The sequence below is a fragment of the Lottia gigantea genome, assembly GCF_000327385.1.
Source record: "Lottia gigantea unplaced genomic scaffold LOTGIsca_45, whole genome shotgun sequence".
Lineage (NCBI taxonomy): Eukaryota > Metazoa > Mollusca > Gastropoda > Lottiidae > Lottia > Lottia gigantea.
In genome coordinates, this window is record NW_008709577.1 from 1,355,972 (window position 1) to 1,376,919 (window position 20,948).

At 30.1% G+C, this 20,948-nt stretch overlaps 1 protein-coding gene across 1 annotated transcript; it reads right to left on the minus strand.

The window, feature by feature from the left end:
* Positions 1-19: 19 nt before the first annotated feature.
* LOTGIDRAFT_164457 (hypothetical protein) lies at positions 20-20,948 on the minus strand (the record flags this gene model as incomplete). The annotated part of the gene is made up of 53 exons (XM_009060972.1): positions 20-88; positions 237-363; positions 672-736; positions 910-1,032; positions 1,249-1,302; positions 1,519-1,597; positions 1,746-1,920; positions 2,070-2,239; positions 2,432-2,526; positions 2,759-2,836; positions 3,021-3,077; positions 3,210-3,356; positions 3,602-3,667; positions 3,871-4,034; positions 4,308-4,491; positions 4,857-5,033; positions 5,407-5,514; positions 5,824-5,982; positions 6,312-6,436; positions 6,582-6,625; positions 6,817-6,893; positions 7,128-7,295; positions 7,542-7,628; positions 7,933-8,016; positions 8,235-8,369; positions 8,562-8,690; positions 9,067-9,237; positions 9,633-9,884; positions 10,260-10,463; positions 10,632-10,817; positions 11,074-11,190; positions 11,489-11,643; positions 11,956-12,038; positions 12,248-12,346; positions 12,546-12,623; positions 12,853-12,983; positions 13,231-13,367; positions 13,882-14,090; positions 14,345-14,508; positions 14,834-15,664; positions 15,854-15,924; positions 16,171-16,315; positions 16,677-16,805; positions 17,043-17,135; positions 17,381-17,459; positions 17,590-17,648; positions 17,892-18,084; positions 18,339-18,406; positions 18,688-18,888; positions 19,092-19,440; positions 19,587-19,677; positions 20,515-20,572; positions 20,934-20,948. Coding segments are annotated over 53 exons (7,314 nt in total), but the record flags the coding sequence as incomplete, so codon positions are not given.

A 20,948-nucleotide genomic window follows, 5' to 3' on the forward strand; every position in this document is an offset into this window, starting at 1 on the left:
AAAAATTGAAATTGCATACCTCACAGGCTTGTGGACAAGCATTAAACTGTTTTTTGGTTAATAATTCTATCCACTGTATCATGGTTGGCTGAAAATAAAAAGACAATTACATTATATATATATCTGTCTGAACTATAAATTGATCACAGAAATATCTTTTCAAACTCTTGCATTCATATCCAAAACTAATCATATGTCCATTTATCTGCTTTTTTGTACAAAAAAGAAATATATACCTTTTCTTTGGAATGTATCATAGTTTCTAGTACAAATGATAAACTAAGTTGAGCTGCTTTCAATCCTACTTCATTGTTTTCATCTTTTAATGTAGTTGGTATATAACCACATATCTGCCACATAAACCTACAATAAAAATAGAAAAACTGAACACTGAAATTATCTTTATTTTACACACAAAACAATCAAATTTAAACAAAGAATAATAGTTTTCTTTCATGAGATGAAATGATCAGGAAGGCAATATCAAACTATACTGAAAGGCAATAGAAGTATCATGTGGATGTATCACATGTATTACATGTAACTGCCAGTGTCTGTCATCAGAATATTCAGAAGCAATGTTGATTGTCTTTCTGTATATTAAACAATGCACTTTACCAACTTTAGAAAATATCTATTAAATACAAACAGACAGAATCAATAAAACTTACCCAAAATAATTGTGTTCAAAAAGGTTTTTATCTTGAAGAAATTGAGTATTATCTTGCCAAATCCACTGAAATAAAAGATATACTTCAGATAAGAAGTAGTTTATTTGGAACAATCTGTATGATAGTGAATCACATCCAAACATCTATTTTATTTTCTGTCTGTATTTCAAAGCAGTTAAATTATTGAAATATTTTTTTCTTCATAAATAAATTTGAAACGAAATATAAATAGACATACCTGACTAAGTTCATGTGATAATTCAAAATTATATTTAACTGGTTCATCTACTTTAGCTACAGTTGTATCTTCATTTTTCTTTGGGGGACAACTTTCATAGAATAACATATAGGCACTATTTGTCTGTAATATATATATAAATTTTACCAATTAGCAACCTTTACTTTGTCAGAGGTCCCTAAATACGCATAGTAGAGATTTGAAAATTTAAACGGAAATCTATCGTGCAAAGACTATCAGTTATTTTATTGTACTGATGTGAATTAAGGATTATGGTTTGTAAACCAATGGTTTATGAAATTCCAATAAGAATGCCAATTAAAATAAAATTTTACTTACCTTTTCAAAAGAAAAATCCATAAATTTATCTGTGACTGAATCATAGGTTTTACTCTGGAAAAGAAGAAATTATGTTAAAATTCTCATTTTCTCATGAACCTTCAGGGTTTACTGAAGTTTTGATCATTACTTATATCCATTCCAAATAGAGGGAGATATGGATTAAGTGATATTTGTTGCATACAAAGTTCTGGTAGTATTGGAAAAGCTATATCTCTGTATTTAATTCTGCAAAACATGTTACTCAAATATGCCAAAAGAGAAACTCACTGTCATTTCTCCACCAAAACATTCACTAGCTATTTGTGATGGATCCCATGGTTTAACTTCAGCATCATTGAATAGAAACCTGAAAAATACACAGAACATCCTTCAGTCATATAAAATAAGGTTAAGTTAAGATACATGAATACATGGCATTGATATTCCGAGTCCAGGTGAGAAATTAGAATGAGCTGTGGCTTGTTTCTGAAACTCCACTTAGCAGTTAAACTAACCATTTATCTTGACCATTATCTGTTTTATTCAGTCTGTCTCTAATAAAACTATAATAATGTCCACCATCAGCAGTACCAGTATGTACTGTTACACCTATTAATTCATATTCACAGCTGATATCTTCAGTATTAGAGAACTCTTCACAATCTAAACCTTCATCATAATCATGGGAATCTACAACATAAATAGGTATATTATAACTCCAATGAAGACTTCAGATGACTACCAATTATATTTGATGAGGACAGGCAAGGTCATGCAGTTTTCATTAAATATTATTCAGCTATTGAAATCTTTACAGACCTAAAATGCAACTTTCCTACCTTTCATTCTATCTGCCGCCATTAAATTAGACTCCATATAAGGTGACATGTCTAGTTTTAGTGGAAATGAGAACAGGGTGTTGACTTTTTCTTTCATCATGGTGATCATATTGAATGTATATCTCATAGTATTAAAACATAGAATCCTGGGTAATTTACGGAAACAAGCTCTGAAATTAACATTCAACAATAATTATAATAATGGAAATTCAGTTAATATTTGTATCAACAAGGAGTTACCGTATCATTGTAAACAACCATCCTATTAAGAAGGACTAAAAGGGAACATTTCTACTGGTTCATTTAAACAACAGCACAAATAATACAGTGGTAATACTAGAGTTAGAAATTGTGTAACTTACCGTTTTTCTGCACGAACTTTCTTCATACATTTAGAACAAGTATACATATTATCACCTTCTAACATATCTTTTACTGTTACTTCATCTAATGATTCCTATAAAAAACATTTCACAAACAGTTTAGAAATCTAAGTTAGTCAAATTGGAGGAATGGAGAGATTTGAAGAGATTTTATGTAGATTTCTTCTAATAACTACAGAGTGTTAGTCCTTAAATAAGACAATATTTCTCCATTAAGTGTTATCAATTTACTGAGAGTGTTATAATTTCACTAAGTGTTATTACTGTAATTAATCTCTGATGTAATATAATAAACTTTATACTTACATATAAATCTTTCATATCAGTTACTTGACATCTTACAGTATAAAACTCTTCAAATGTTCGACTCACGTGTGGACAGTCCTAACATGGACAATAAACATTGTAATGTTAAATTTGATAAATATCTTACATATTTTTCCCGCTAAAAGAGACTAACTCGAAATTTTGCTCCTTATTGTAGTTGTTTCTTATTAAATACGAATCTACAGCTATGTTACTGTGACTGACAATTTTTTTAAGTTTTCAAGATATGATATAAACTTACTAAAGAGACAACATTATTTGTTAAAACTCCACCAAATAATGTCTTCACTAATATTCTCTGAAAATACAAATTAAGAACTGTTTATCTATCTCATAAACATCCAAGAATGATGTATATCAGCAATAACATCAACTAATGCCAACACTGAAAAAACTGTCTACAATATTTTAAGAATTCAGAAATACCTACCATATCAGAGGACATTTCTTCTAATTTAGATATTAAATCAGTGAAAAATTCTGTCATATCTTTCTGTTCACCAGTATTTAATGGTTGTTTATCCATGGTGTAAGCTTTACAAAAACTCTTAGGATTATATGCTTTTCTTTCACTTTCCTAAACATATTAGAACAACAATACATATAGCAATCTACATTGATTAAGATGGAACCAACTCATGAAGCAATTGAGATCATTCAAAATAAAGTGTTTATAGACATGCTGTTTTCCTTCCCATATTATACTTCATTGCTTGGATATCGTTGATATGGTCATTTTGATGGGGGTGGAGACTGATTCAACAAAAACAATTATATGTTGAGAGGGTATTGTGGTATTTAAATTACTATAGAAAATCTTACCTGAAGATAGGCAAACATTTTCTGTAGTTCTATCAGTGTCCCTTCATGTTGAGTATTACCAGTACACTGAAATAATGCAAACAAAATTCTTTTTTTAGTACACAAATCTAACCAATGTATAATTATGGTGAAACAGTATATTTCAAATATAAGTGATTAAAGCCATGTAATTCACAAGTAAATATGCACTAAATAGCCATATTGCATAAAAACAGGCTTCAACAAGCCTTTTAAACAGCATGATTAAATAAATAAATTCCACTACTAACCTTAGCCTTCAATATAGATTCTCTAGCTTGTGGTATCATATAAAGATGCTGCATACATGTAGCCATATAGCATGTTGCTCCTAAATTAGTTAACCCAACATAGCCACATTTAGATCTACCATCTTCATGAGGCCAATAATCCCATGGATATGGGGCATGAGAATCTGAAAATTGATTCGGGTATGTTAAATACCAATGATTAGCATTAATATTTACAAAAACAACCAAATATCTTGACAGGAAAAAGATTTCAGCCTAACATTACAGGATACAATCCACTCAAAAAAAATGAACCACTATACACAACTTTAACAAATTTTAATCTTAAAGGATTTGCAATAAAAATGTTAGAAATTTGAAGCATTTTACCAGACTAGACAACTATAAACTGGAGGTTAGGTTTAATTTACCACTTAGTAAGTTACTAATTCTCCTACCTTTACTATGTTGAATCATCATTTCAGCATGTAAAACTTTATAATTATCAACACTGCCCTTTACTAATTCTACTATTAAATCATAGGCTGCTGACCGTGATGACTGACTCTTACATTTAGGTAAACCACGGTGAGCAGGAGATGGTAATGAGAATAAATCATTGAATATTTCATCTAATAATTGCTGAAAAACAAAGATTTCATTACATTACTTACTGAGAATATGCGTACATGTACATGAAGTACAATTTAAGAGGATTTCATAACTTTTTACATTTATTGGGGACACAGCTAGCATTCTTCAGCACCATTCAAATTTTCTTTCAGATGTTTTTTGTAATTCGAGCTTAACTTAGCAATTTATGTTGTAGCTATTGCAAAAGCTGCTAATAATGTCAAAGAACATTTGGGAAAACGAGAAGACTGATAATTTTAAGTGATAAAAAGAAGTCAAATGAGGCAAAGTTTATCAGAAAGCATAATCAAAGGCTTTGAAAAAAAGGACATGGGTCAGATATAACAACTAAAAGATGAAGAATTAAACTGTACCTGTCCCTGACTAGAATGTTTAAATGGTGGATCATGTTTAATTATAGCTGTACACAGATTAATTAATCCTACTAATCCATCATCTTCTTCAATTCCTGATCTTGATTCATAAATACATCTTTGATTAATATATTCACTGACTGTTATAGCTAGATCATTTAAATCTATTGGACCATCCTATAAAATAAGTAAATTTTTTTTAAACCATCCATTGAAAAAAAATTAAGTCTTAAACATTTGACCTGTATTCAGTAAGTTCAACATTAGAACTGCATCAAGAAATGTTTCCAGTTTGATAAAGGCAAACATATAACTGAAATATAGCTTTTTACAAAGAGTAACATGAGTCACTAAATTATTTGAATCCTCATGCAATTTTACTGGATTTGAAAAAAAACATTCTCTTTACAGTCAAAAAGACAAGATTACAATCTCATATTTGCAGAATTGCCGTGAACTTTCCATGTGAATTGAAACAAATGTTGAAGAATGGACAGACCAACATCGACTGTTGTATTGTATGTGGGAGTATAAACGAATGTTTACTGACCTCTCGTTTAGCATCCTCTTTAGAAATACTATCTACAAATCTACATACAAGAAAAAAATAATCTCGACATCCTGGTCCATATGGTTCTTTATCTTTCTGACTTTCAAACTGTAATATTGAACATCAGTAATAAACATTGAATATCTTCAATTAGTTGAAATCTCCATTATACCTACTATTCAGTCAAGTACAAAATTGATAAAAAATGTTTGTGTTGGCTTAGGTTTCAGACATAACATCTCAATCAAATAGCCAATTGTAAATTGTATTAAGGTTAAATATAAAATAGACAAAACAAAGATCGACAATAGCAGAATGAAAAGAATAAATTCCTCTTTTATAGTAAAATTATGTTAAATTCATTACATTAATATAACTGAATATATCAACCTAAAATTGTGAACAGTAGATGATTACCTCGTGTGATTTCTGTGGTTTAAATTGTAAAGCATCAGCTAGGAAGTCTAATAAGTTAGATAATATTGGTAGAATAAAATTATAGCCAGATTTATCATCTATTGTCTTCCCTAAACATAATCTATATAATCCCATACATGCTTCTTTACGAACATATGGCTGAAATAATCAATTATTTTTTTTAATCAACACATGGACAAATAATGACAATAACCTTGATCATTTCTTTCATTTTCATGAAAATCACTTTGCCTGTAAAGTTTGAAATTACAAACAAATCAATATAGTCAATATTGCTGTAAATCCTTCAATGACATATAAACACAAGTTATAGATAAATGAGACAATTTTTTGGATAGAAACTTTAAGAGTATTTATTTCTTTTCAAGAACCACAGATAAATGTTGAAATTAATAAATATTCTAATATTATCTATTCATAAAATTCTAATCTAAATCTAAATATTGAAATAATAACGATGTACATACCTCAGGAGCCTCCAATGTTAAACGTTTTAACCAGGCAGTAAATGTTGGTGATGAACATAATAAACAATGTACTTCGTCACAAGAATAGGCTAATGATACAAGGAATGATAGGGCATAATGAACCACTGAAAAATATAAAATAATAGGACATCAGGGCTGAAAGCTAAGTCATTTGTGATGTCTAATTTGCTTGATAATTTACAGATCAATTTACTCAGCTTTTCTCTGAACTCATCTCATAAGAAATCAAGAAACAAATATTAAACCTACCTTCAGCTCTACCCCAAGAACCAAGATACAGTTGATTATTATCTCTAAAATATAAACAGTACTCAGAATGAAAATCAAACAACAAAAAATTGAATCTTGCATATCAATCATCATCAAGTATGACCAGATATTTAAAACATTTGAATATTAAGTCTATTCTTTCTTAGTAAACAACGGTTCATTATAGTTGTTTTGGCTACTTTTAATGAGAACAATTGTCATTTTTCAAACTTACTCTGGTAAAGCAGCTTCATATAAAATCTGCATTAATATTTTCAACACTGATTCCACATTTAAATCATTAACAGTAGCCTGAAATATAATATAAGCATACTAAATATTATCAGTTATTCAAGATATCTTTACTATGTTCCCAAAATCTCTCCAATATTTGATAAAGATAAATAGCTGAAAGAAACTAGAAATAGTAGTCATATTTGACAAGTCCTACAATTATGGCTGATTCTACAACGCTGATTTCTATATGGAAAGAGTGGGAAAATAATCCAAAGTAGTTCTTTAAACACAAACTAAAGAAATGATTACCTGATTGAGTCTAGGAATGATTATTTTTTCATGTAATCCTTTCTGTTTTTTAATCTTTTTCCTGGGACTTTCATAAGATCCATCATCGAAGCCTGTATCACCATCAGTTGATCCCACAGCAAACTGACTCATCAATCGTAATAAATAGGCTAAACATTCTTGATTCCACTGCAATAAATAATGTATGTTGAAATACCAGTATACATAACGAAAGAAAGAGTGTCTGTTTCTACCAGCTATTTTTTTACCAAATCTTTTGGTATTGATCTTGAATAGTTAATAATGACCCTAAAGCTGGTATAATTCTTCCATATCAAATATTTCTTACGCCTATAAAGACTGAGCTCACTTTGCCTTAACAGATCTTACTCTTTATGTTTTCAACCATTTTGTACTAAATAAAATCACACTTACTTGACTCCAAACATCACCTTCTTTAGGTTGAAGAGAACCATTCATAAAGATATTAAACAGATGACTTAACCCTCCTTTACATATAAACTAAAAATCAAATTGAATTACATTGGTAAAATGACAACATATAGATTTTCTAACAGTAACAGATATATTTCATTGATTTCTTGGATGTAATTAAGCAAGATACTTCAGGTTTAACTAAACAAAACTTAGAAATACATGTTCATATACTAATAAATTAGAAGTCCCTTCAGTATTTTTCATCCCTTTTACTGCTTTTAACAAAGAAATATTAAATAAGCAGTATCAAAGTGAAATAACTGCAGAAATTGACAAACTCAGAACTATCGTAGTAGGATGCATCAGGTGTAATACTACCGAAACTAACCTTTGAACTCCAGATATTATCAGGATGTTGATTATCAGGATGTTCTGTTTCATTAACAAACGCATCACCTCCACCACTTCTCATCTAAAATACAAAAGTAAATATACTTTCATAGTTATACACTTGACTGCAAAACTGAAACAATTTTGTTGAATTACTGGGCCTTCTATAATAAAATGAATAGTGTTTGATGTCCTAATTTTATTATTAGGTTTATGTTAATAATATCAAGTACTTTACATACCAAGTTATGTTTAATATATCATTTAAGAAGTTTATGTAGAATATTATGATTAACTTACCACTGATTTGCGACGTAGTTTACTTCTATGTGATAAATATTCTACTATTTGTAAAGAATAATATAATCTATGTGGACTAGAGGGTGGTAATAATATATTCCAATCAACACATTGTTTACCTTCTTCTTTTTCATTCTATAATAAACAGTTGAAAAAAGAATTTATTCTTCTTCATTGCAGGTTGACTGTCTAATCTTGATAACTGGGCATCAATTGATAGACTATATGAGGCATTTGAACTATAATATTTTTAATATTTTGTAACATTTGTGCCTGTTGTCATTTTTTTTTTCACGCATACACCAATATCATATAATTCTAACTTACGTTTTCAGTCATGATGCTTTTAAAGCCATCAAGATATTTCTCACTTGTAGGTAATATCATCAATAATTCCCACACACTTCTAGATAATCTTCTGGCTTCAGTCTGTAGACTATTCATCTCCTGACAATCCTAGAATAATCATAATATTCTAATATATTCAAATTGGTTTTGTACATCCTCAAGTTAGGCAGGTATCTCATAGTGCTTATCAGATATATCATGAAAATGAAATGAAAGAACCTAAAACAAGCAACTCCATGCAGTCTGCAATGAGGAGAATTTTGCCAGGACAGCAGCATGGGATGGGATGTGCATAGCCTTTAACACACAGGGCCTCGGTTCATTGTCCCCTCCATCCATACAATCTATATGGTATTATCCCAAAATAAGCCTTGGTATCCTTGATCTTCAAGTTTACAACTTCAATGGCATCCAGTAAGAAAATATTTGTCAACAGAAATATTCTAGAAAAATGAACAATGAAAAATAGAACATGCTGTCCTACCATCTCAACTAAGTCTGTATCTAGATTACTCAGTTGCTCTAATAACATAAAAAGGTTATCAAAATGTGGTTCTTGTAACAACAATATCATAGGTAGCTTGTCTCTAGCAGGTGGTACAGAGCCATCCATTTTCTTTGGTTGTCTACTGGCACCAACAGATACAAATACCAACTGCAACAATAAAAGTAATTTCTTGTTTGAACTAAATAAGTCATAAATTGCAAAATATTATAACAATAAGTAGAATTTTTCTCATTTAAAAAAAAAAAAAAAACTTTGTTTACTCTGCAAGTTTTAGACAGCCAAAGTTGGCCATACTGTTATCAAAGAAGTCATCACATTCAAAGTTATAACTGTATATGAGGATTCTTGAACTCAAGAATATTTAAGTCTGTAAACTGGTATGTTTTTGTTGAATATTTGGAGAATATTTTTATAACATGACTTTGCCAGTAAATAATGGGCAAGTTTATCATGCCCTGTACAGAAATATTACAAAATACTATTGATTCTAACATTAGAAACACAATGTAGCGTCCACATTTGTTTCAAAACTAGTTTTCTACCTGTAAATCTTTAAACTGCATTTCACCAATAGTTTTTTCATCTGTATCGACTGTTAACTCTTGACCTAATGTTATCATTCTAATTGGACCATCATGTAACATAGAGCCTAATATAGGTGATAACTGGATACCATGACTACCTTCCAGCTGTTGACGTTGTTGTTGTTGCTGTTTCTGTAAATCATCCCACCATCTTGTCACTTCTGCTCTTAATTCAGCCACTAAATCTGTTGTCATCATTTCTAACTGTGTCTACAAAAAAAGATGAAAGACAATGGGTTTAATACCACAAGGTACCAGTTATTATTATCAGTGAAGGGAAAATGAAGGGAAAATGAAAGGAAACTAATCAGCCATTCAAATTTGTAGAAAGATCAAGATCTACATACTGAGAATATGGAGAATAATTGAATCAGATCTGAAAAAGGACTATTAATTATCACTTCAGCTCTAATTTAAAGTCTTACAAGTTTTTATAAACAATTATAAAGCAGTAAAATCTTCACCCACTAAAATACCTTAAAATTATGTTTGTAAGTCAAATGATAGCTGCAATTAATTACAAGTGTGCATGTTTTGCATCATTCTGTATACAAATTGAGAGAAAGAATTTTTTTTTTTTTTTACCTTATCTGACATACCACCAGGTTGTAAGAGTATCCTGATAGGGGATGGTTGTTTTTCAAATCTATGTTGTTGATGAGAGTGAATACCACAACCATCAATCTGCCAGTTACGTAGATGGAAGGCGTAACGTCTTCTAAATGCTTCTAGATGATTCTTTAATAATGTCAGACCTTTCTGCAAGACTAGAAGACTTACTTTAGCATCCTGAAAAAAACAAAATCAATTCTTGTAAATCTAGATTATTATTTGTCAGAAACAATCCAGGTTTTCAAAATTTCCAAATCACTTGAATTCCATTCAGAATTTATATCCAAAAAACTCAGAAATTGTATGGCAACTGAAGCTCTTGATTAAGCAGTTAAGCATTATTACCTCTCTGACGCGTCCTAAAGCTTCAACTAAACTTTTCATACATCTTTTAACAAACTCTTCTTCTTTATGTAATAAGCCATTACCATATCCAATATAATAATTATTAATATATTGTATAGCTGACATAGATACATCTTTATTTCTAGCACGTAATGCTATATTCCATAGTTGATCCATACCAGATACCTATTATATATACAATACATTAATATACAATAAGGCATTTATATACTAGAAGCCAAAATTACAAGTCCTCATCTAACGATGTGTCACATATAAATCCATATCGGGAATGTTAGTTTTTGAAATAGGGTGAACTTTCAAAGTTTCTAGAACTATTAACAAAAAAAGAGAGGTCAACCACAACAACATTCTAAACTACGACAGTTCCAGGTGCTTGTTTAAGAAAAATATCAATCCTTATCAATCCAAAATATCTTACCTGATCTTCTGATAATGGTTTATCTGATGTATTATTAGCAAATCTTGCTAAATGTGATAATTGTTGGAATAAATTTAAACTGATCATACTGGTAGATTCAGGCTCTAATTGTGGCATCTAAAATTTCATCAAACATATTTAATCTTCATTTCCTTTTTATCAATTTAAGGGCAGATATATTTGAAAAATCTAATATCAAATAAAAGTAGTAGTAGTAGTTGTTATTTTGTTTCATGTTTTTACACATTCCACAAAATAAATCCCTACACCTTAAAACAAAAGTTTGTAAGAATCTTGGGGCATGGCTAGCATTTCTAAGCAACAGAAACAACAATCTTGGATAGTCTACAGTAATTAGTGGAGTTTAGTCATTAACTTGTCTCTAAACTGAAAAAAAATACTTATAAAAATGTACCTTTTCTAGGAATATGTGTTTAAATGTTTCAACACCTAATGCATGAAAATCTTTACTTTTAGCCTGATCTAGAAACCAATGTAAACAATCATCAGCACATTCTTCATCTGTAGCTAAACAATTCCATAGGATATCTACCTGTCTTTCACTTAGTCCTGAAAATTAAAGAAAGAAAGTTTATGTCTCTTTTTTGACACAATTATAATAAAACTATTTGAAGGTTTGAACATAATAAAATCTCTTGCTCCCATCTTCTCAGTGCAAGGGAAAATCAGAATTTGAAATAGTAATATCAGTGTTTGTGATATGACTGAGCATAATATAATTATGAGGTTATCTCATGTTGTCAACACTTATTTCAGATAAACAATCCTTCCGGTACTAGTTTTAGAAATGGTGAGTTAACTTTTTGGACTTTTAAAATAAGCAACCATATTCTAGTTTTATTTATGAAAGACTTAACTTACTAAAGATATCTGGAGAACCATAAGTTGAGAAGACACATATCAAAAACTGTAATCTTACTAATACTTCTTCTCTATGACAATATCTACAAAATAAAGAGAAATAAAATATATAATCAATTAGTGCCTAGATACACATTTTTATACTGTTATATCACCCACACATAAACAATCAGTGAAAACTGAGTTATTGACACATACAATAATGGTTCTTACAATCAAAATTCACAAACCAGATGTATCATATGTTAATTTATATATCAAATTACAATTTCTTTCTTCTGTGAATACTTACAAGGCATTAGGTGACGTTTGACCCTCTTTAACAGCATTGGTATAATAAACTAGATCATTGAAGAAATGATCCATCATATTCAAATTATTCTCAGCCCACCTGAAAATATCAACAATAAATATATTCTATAAGACGATATAATATGTATGTTAGTTTACACTAATCATTACACTCACTGACTATAAGATAGTTGAGCTTTAAGATTCCTAGTTTAATAGTATGTCTTAGGTATAAAATGTATTGGAAGATTTGAATTTTCTATATAATCTACAGCAATTACTATATGCTTACTACTTACATTGTAACCGAACCATTTCTATATCTCGGTATAGAATTAAAAATTCTTGGTAATAAACGTAAGGATATAACAACAGATCTGAAAGTAGAAAATCATGTTTTCAAGAAATATCACTACTGCATCAGATCACTTCAATATTTAATATAGATACTCTGAGTGAACTTCGTTCTGTGATATTTTTTTTAGAAAAAAGGATCATATTATAATGTGCAATTTACCTTCAAACTCAAATCCCAAAAGAAATTTTTTAATTTGATTTTGATAAATTATTATAATAAGAAAAGTAAATACTAAGGATTGAACTTACCTATGATTTGCAACATTTTCAATACAAGCAGCAATAAACTTTAATTTAATACGCTTATCGGTTGTACCACATACTAATGTATTTAACAAGGCCTTTTCTGCCTCCACAGCCAGCCCTTCTGGTAGCAAATACTGAAAGCAAATAGACATATCATATGCCTCAAGTCTTTTAATGGAAATATTGCTTAGAATCACGTCTTCACTTCATGGATAAAGATATGAATTAGTTCTAATTCCTTTTCAGTACAAGATGAATATAAATTTGTTCCTCTCAAAATTATCCTTCCAGAAGTCCACAGCCAAAAGAGTAATTAAGGTGGCAATGCTGGCATACAATCATGATTTCTAATGATCTAAAAGGTGTAAAGTTAATACTTACAGCAACATCTTCTTGTACCAGATCCCATAATAAAGTGTTCCCTCGTGTACAAACATCATCAAATGTAACATCACAACAAGCTAATTGACTAGTAGATGGTATTATATCTCTCTGTACAGGTCTATGGTGAATCACAGCTAAACAATATAAATAATAGCAATTAAGTAGGAGAATACTACAGACAAAATTTATCATTCAGTTAAATGTGGAGACACAAACCATACAGTATATTGTACACTAGTTCATTACATTCATACTAGTCGATGTGAAGTGCATGAAGATTTAAGTGCATTTAACCTTGTTTTAACACTTTTTTGTCAAAATCTAACATAGTTTTGTTCTTATATCACAAAATTTAACATAGTTTTGTTCTTATATCACAAAATTTAACATAGTTTTGTTCTTATATCACAAAATTTAACATAGTTTTGTTCTTATATCACAAAATTTAACATAGTTTTGTTCTTATATCACAAAATTTAACATAGTTTTGTTCTTATATCACAAAATTTAACATAGTTTTGTTCTTATATCACAAAATTTAACATAGTTTTGTTCTTATATCACAAAATTTAACATAGTTTTGTTCTTATATCACAAAATTTTACTTGATTATCATAAGTAACAAGGGAGATATCATTTAAATTTTACCTCTTGGTACATGTGTGGTGTATAAAGAAGATAAATGTTCATGCATTTGTTGATGATTATAATGAGCATTAGCACTAATCTGTACTAATTCCTCTTCACTTAATCCTTCTTCCCCATCAAAATCAGCCATGTTTTTCTCTGATTTAGTACTAATACGTGAACTATGACAGCTTCCCTCATCTGGACTCATTATACCCTCAGAAAAATCACTACAATATAAAACATAGCATAATGTTATTATTGCGACTCAAAACTCATTATTTACAACATGAATTCAACTGGCAATTCAACCAATATTGAGAAACAAATCTTGTATGCAGGTGATAGGTTAACAGACTAAGCACATGTTGACAGAAACTCTGACATTTGCTACAATTATCTGCTACATAATTTCCACAAAAACACACTAAACAAACTATATTTATGAATATCCTTTACTTCAAACAAAGAATAATACACCAACCTGTGTAAATGTTTATGTTTATGTTGAGCTTGTTGTAATTGTTGTATAACCTCTCTACAATCATAGATTTCTGTTTCTTCCTGTTCTGATTTACTAACAGATGTATTAGCATCAACTGAAGCTTCTAGTTCAGCTGCAGCTTCAAGAAGTACAGCATCTGATTTCTTCAAAATAAAAATTCAGACTAAATCATTCATGTGTTTTGTCATTTGTATTTCATATGTACAAGACTCTCTTAAAAATAAAGTTTCAATGAAAATTAAAATCCACAAAAATGGTTATTTAATTCAAAAGAATTGACAAAAAAGAAAGCGATGAAATGAGGCTTTCGAAATATTGTTTGAACAATTTCATTTCTCTTCATACAATCCATTCATTCACAAACATATGTTTCAAGCAGAAATGAAAAAATGTTTGTACATGGGGAAAGATGTTCAAATCAGGATATAAACATTGTGATCAATACTTCAATTAACTTGAGCTACATACCTGAGATGAAGTTATGGAATCTTGTTTTTTTAGATTAGGCTGAATTTCTGGATTACCTATATCACTAACAGCGTCTTTATCACCTGATATTTCTATAGTTTCCTCCATTTTTTTGTCGTCTGCTCGTTTTGTTGATGGTCCCGGTTGATTATCATCATCACTCTGACTTACACGACCATGTGATGGTATCAAAGCTCTGCGTAACATGACTTGTCGAGCTTTACGCTGTTTATTCAACAACTGCTGAGCTTCATACTGACGACGTATCTCTTGTAATTTCTTCACTTTTTCTTCATCTGCTTCAAATTCCGAACTTTCTTCACTTTCACGTTCACATTGTTTTAATAACATAAGATTTACTTCATCAATTTTCTCTTCTTCTGAATCCATAAATTCTGAGTCACCTTCCTCTAAATCTTCATCATGACAATGTTCACAATCATCCATACATGACTCTTCACTTTGGGTATCCACATTCTCATTCCGCACTAGTCTCATGACTGTTATTTGACGAACACGCTTACCCTTACGTTTCTCTTTCAATTTCTCTGGACTTTCACTAGAATCTGACACTTCAATTTCACTATCACTTTCTTCCACTAGTTTAACTTTCGATTCCAATCGGAACTTGGAGTTTTTATGATGAAGTCTGATATCTGACTCATCACATCCACTATCTTCACTTCCTACACTGAGTTCACTATTACCATCTAAACTACTGTCTGATTCACCGGGTTCACCATGTTTTAGATGCTGGTGATGGGCATGATGATGTTGGTGAGGACAACATTCACCAAGTTCTAAATCTTCAGAATTCATACCACTACAACACTGAAACAAAACAAAACTTATTCATACAAAACATTTTCCAAAGTTCCTACGAAGCATAAAATGTTTAGAAATTGGCAAAAAGTCTCATTATAATAATAATATTGATGATAAGAAAGAAGTTTCTTGATGCAGGCCATCTTTTATCAGTGAGTAAAGAGAGTAAATCAATGAAAAATTTGAGGTATTTACCTTTTTAGGAGGAATTCTTCTGTTACCATAGCCTTCTGATTCTTCACTGCTACTGACTACATGTTTACTTCCTAAATAAACATCAATCAAAAAACTGCTTAATAAGATAAATCTCTTTTCAAAAATATACTACAATAGGTACAATAGGTGGAAGGTGTCTAAATTGCAAAATAAATTAAGAGAACTTATTCTAAAACTTGGAGAACACTGTCTCTAACTTATTGCATACCATATATTTCATAGACAACAAAACACCAGAATCTAATCAACACTTTTCAAGATATGTTGATAGTTTGATAGATCTTACTATACCATACCTTTACTTTCATTTTCCTCTCTCTGTAAGGCTGTGTAGGTTGACTGTAATTGTGGATGTAATTGTTGTGTGGTTACACCATGAGTATGTCCTGTAGCACATGTATTCCATATACATTTTATCAAAGCTGATGCTAGGTATAATGTCTGAAATAATTGAAACAGAATAGCTATATTTCCTTTCAATACTTCAAATCTCTTTTTTTTTTTAAATACTTTCAAATTTCCATGACAAAATTGATCACAAAATCAATTCAAGTCCAACACCATCTAAAGTCCAACACCATCCAAGACAAATTTAAGTCTTTAAGACATATTGCCTTCAGAAATAAATTCAAGTTCCCAATATAAAGTTGCCTCCAAAATAAACTCATCTCTGAGAAAATCCAATTTAATCTTGAGTCTCAACAACAAAGCTTCCATTTATAAGGTATAACCATGTCAAAACCATTTCAGTTTAATGGAAAGCATAAATTAAAGTTTTGGAAGCGTTTTTAAATTGACTTACCGATTCAGTATGGGCTGATATATCTAAACTAGATACTAGTTTTAATAAATATCTGACTGGACTTAAATCATGTAGATTTTTAATCAATGGTATCAATATATCATATACTTGTTTACCACAATGTTTTAACTAAAACATAACAATTACAATTTTAACTCTTCAACACCTTATTTTGCTCGTGAAAAACACGTCAAACAAGGCTTTAAAATATCCTGCATGATGATTACTGTGTATATCTTTGTAACCAATAAATGAGACTGAAAAGATATTCTTAAAACTCAGCCACACTCTCGTATTATAAAAACTACATTCTGACATAGCTGGTATGTCATTCTCTATGTAAGACTGAGAAAAGTAAATACACACCTGACTAGCAGCCCAAATACTATCTATATGTTCATTAGTTATTCTTCCTTCCATAGCCAGAAAATTCAATATCATCTGACTCTGTTTAATTATCTGTAATATGACAGCCACATAATGTAGAACACAAAGGAATACATTATAGTATAACAAAGTATATGACTTTACACACGTTGTCAACAGGTGAAATGCAGAAAGGAAGTAAACACAAGAATAAATTACATATATATATATATATATAAACCTATAATTAGAGAAAATTTTATATCGTGGAATCATATCAGACTTCAATCAAAGACTTTTAAGCATAACAATGTCTATGAGCTAAAGCACAGACTTACCTCAACATGAAGATTTGGACCAAAGATATGTTCTACTATTTTATTATCTATTAACCATTGGGCTAGCTCATTTCCAACACTGTAATAAAAAAAATAAAAAAAAATGTTGCCTTAACAATTTTTAAGAACAGAGGCATTTAAAATTGAGATATCTCTTGTAAAGATCAATGTTCTAAAAATATCAAAGCATTGAAATAAAAAAACCTTACCTTTCAGCATCAATAAATGTTTCATTATTACAACTTTCATTGTATAAATTAATCTGGTTCTGAAAATACAAAATATGTTCAATTCTTGAAAACTTAATTCTGAAAAATAAAAGCTTATAATTTTTCACTCTTTAAATTGCATTTATCTGATTGAAATGATCATGAACGATGATGTTACCAAAATGGTTACAATACCATAGCAATTAGAGGAATCAATATCATTTAATTCATTTGTGAACTAAAACTGGGAAATAATATAGTTAGAGCATGACATGACAAATGTCATCATGATAGTTACTCACATTTATTTGCGCTATACCAGCCAATCTTATAGTTAAAGTTGTACAAGTAAAATATTTAAATCCAAGCTGTAATCCTTCTCTATCAAAACTAAATGGATTATCTAAAGGTTCTTTAACAGCAGCCCACATTAACTCTGTCATATTTCTACTACCAGCATTACGTAGTTCTCTATCAGATAAACTACACACATATCTACAATATTCATCAAGTACATATGTAACATAGTTCATAATATTGTCTATTATCAAGCTGTCTGATGTACATGAGATATATACAAAATTTAAAGAATAAACACAAATTGTAAGCATTCATTAACAAGTTGTATTAAATTGTGTTAAATGATATATTTTTTTGTGAATCATGTTCATGTGTAGCTTAGTTATATTCAATTTATTTCAAGTATTCAGTGAATTTTTTAGTCCAGTAACATATCAGTAGGAGCCTACCTAATAACTGCTGAGCGTAATGGTATAATACACTGCATTACAGTTTGAACATTCATCCATAATCTTAACTAAAAAATAAATTTGAACATAACAAATGTAATCAAATCGTAAATGTTTTTTTTTATCAAAAATGTATTTGACTTTATTCAATATGAGTGTTAAAATATCTTTCTTAAAAATATAGTGAAATATTGAATGGTTATCACTTTTTATATAATCTAATTTGAAAAGGTTGCTGGCATTGTCAAATAACTAATGGTATATACTTTGGATGCAAGAAATCATCTTACTTCTAATTTGAAATACAATGATGTGACGATGTGATGTTATCGAAACTAAAATAACTTACATTAGCTATAAGATGAATCAAAAGATGAGCGAAGTTGAATGGTAAGGTTTCAGGAGAGGCTTTTTCAAAACAGTTTTCCAATGCTTGTATACCATTAGTATCACAGAAGAAACAAACATTACGTAATAAATATAATGGTACATCGGGATCTGAGATTTCACAGTAATTATTTAATGCACTGGTTTCATGTGTTGATAATTCCTATAATAAAACAACATAACCATAAAATCTATACATCTAGTTCATCTCAATGACTTGCTTCAGACAGACTGCTTTGCATTTGAATGTATGCATACCATTCAACCACAATGATGCACATCAATGGTTGATGATTAATGTATGTTTTGATATGACTTATGAATGTGATAGCACATAATTATTGAAAAACCAATAGAATTATTTACCTCTAACGATGTATGAATAAAATGTTTGTATGCCATATACAGAGGAAAATTCATCAAAAACACTTTCGTAATAAACTGAATTAATTTTTCCTTTTCTTCCACAGTCCAATATTCATTATCACCAACATTTATCTCTTCTTCTTTCTCTTCTTCTTCCTTGTCATCAGGTTTATCTCTTTCTTCCTTATTACTCTCATTCTTCTCTTCCTCATCTTTAGCTTTATCAATTTCTTTTTGTATATCAGAAGGTAATGTTTGTATTAAACGGATAGCTACTCTTAATACAGTCTGTATCAAATTATTCAACTTTTCTATATTCTTAAAATCTTTATAACAGCACATACATTGCCTGGAAGGAAAAAAATTAATAAAATAAAAGTTTTGAAACAAAGAGAATCTATGTCAAAAAATTGAAAGTTCAAACAATGTGATTCTGTCCTGGAAAATCTTGGTGTAATCTAGAAATGGTATTTATATAATGAAATGATACCTTACCTTTGTGCCCAGGTTGCCACATACTGTATTACAGCCTGGATTTCTCTTTTATTCAGTTGTAATCCCACATTACTGTGCACTCTTTCATCATCTAGAAGCAAAATAAAAAGAAACTCTCTATAGGGGTAGTATTCAAAATTTTGAAATTACAAGCATTTGTGTTTTACCTTGTTTACGTTGGATCCTGTATTCTAAGTTGAACTTTAAGAAAAAGGAGAAGACATATTTCTCTACAATTTGGCATTTATTTTACTTGTTAGTTCTCCAAAACAAACCAAAAAAATAGTTACTTAAAGGATTTAAAACTTGCAGATCAGGTAAGGGACACATTTATCTAGCTTTGGTCAATACCATTCAATATTTGAGCACCTAACATTCCCACCTACTCAAAAAATCAGACTGCCCATTTAAAAGAATAATTGAGATGAAGAATAATGTGATGCTTCGAATGATTATTTTGGACCAGATTTTGAGAAAGTCATAGACTTGAATGTATTTTTGAATATTTTGTTAAATAAAGATATCTAAGCACATCCAAGACCTCTTCCAACTTCAGTCCATCTAGCTTTGATGTAGAATAAATCAAGCTATAAAGTGAGTTAAGGCTTCACTTTCAGGTTATATTTGAATCATTCCAAAAAAGTGCAAATATATCTTTGCTTTGCCTGATTCTTGTGGTTCTAAACAAATACTATATTTATGTTTACAACTTGGTAAAAATCATGGCCATTTTTCACTTTCTTATGGAAAGAGCTTTGTAGATCTTATATTATTGTTGTTATAACTATCCATTGTCATTACTCAATTTGTCTTCAGCAGGAAGCCTAGTAGATCTTACATTATCATCATTATAGCAGCTATGCTTATTATTATTAGCTTACTCAATTTGTTGAGCAAGGCCTACTCGTGTGGAGTAACATGAACTTACGATTATCTAACAGGACTAAGACGTCTGTACATATGCCACTGTCACACATTGCACTGATCTATTATGGATACAGGGTACTTAAAATGCTGATACAATCATTTCGACAAAGAGATGAGAAATTGATACTTTGTCTTGTTTTCGAGACAGTATTATTCACTGTCTAGCCCGCCATATTGGTTAATGCTCCTTTCTTCCGTAGAACAAATATTTTGAGATCCCCCCTTCGTAAAATGACGATTGTGTTGGTAGGATCAACCAGGCACACAGGGAAACAAGTTGTAACTCTGGATGTTAAGGACAAAAATGTTTTCGGGACTGTCTCAAAAGCAGATATACTTTACTTCCGTTTTGATGTAAACATCCATGCGCATGTTTAAAAAAAGCAGGTGCCCGTTTTCGTCTGGAAGGCCGAGACTTACCCGACCTGACGTCAT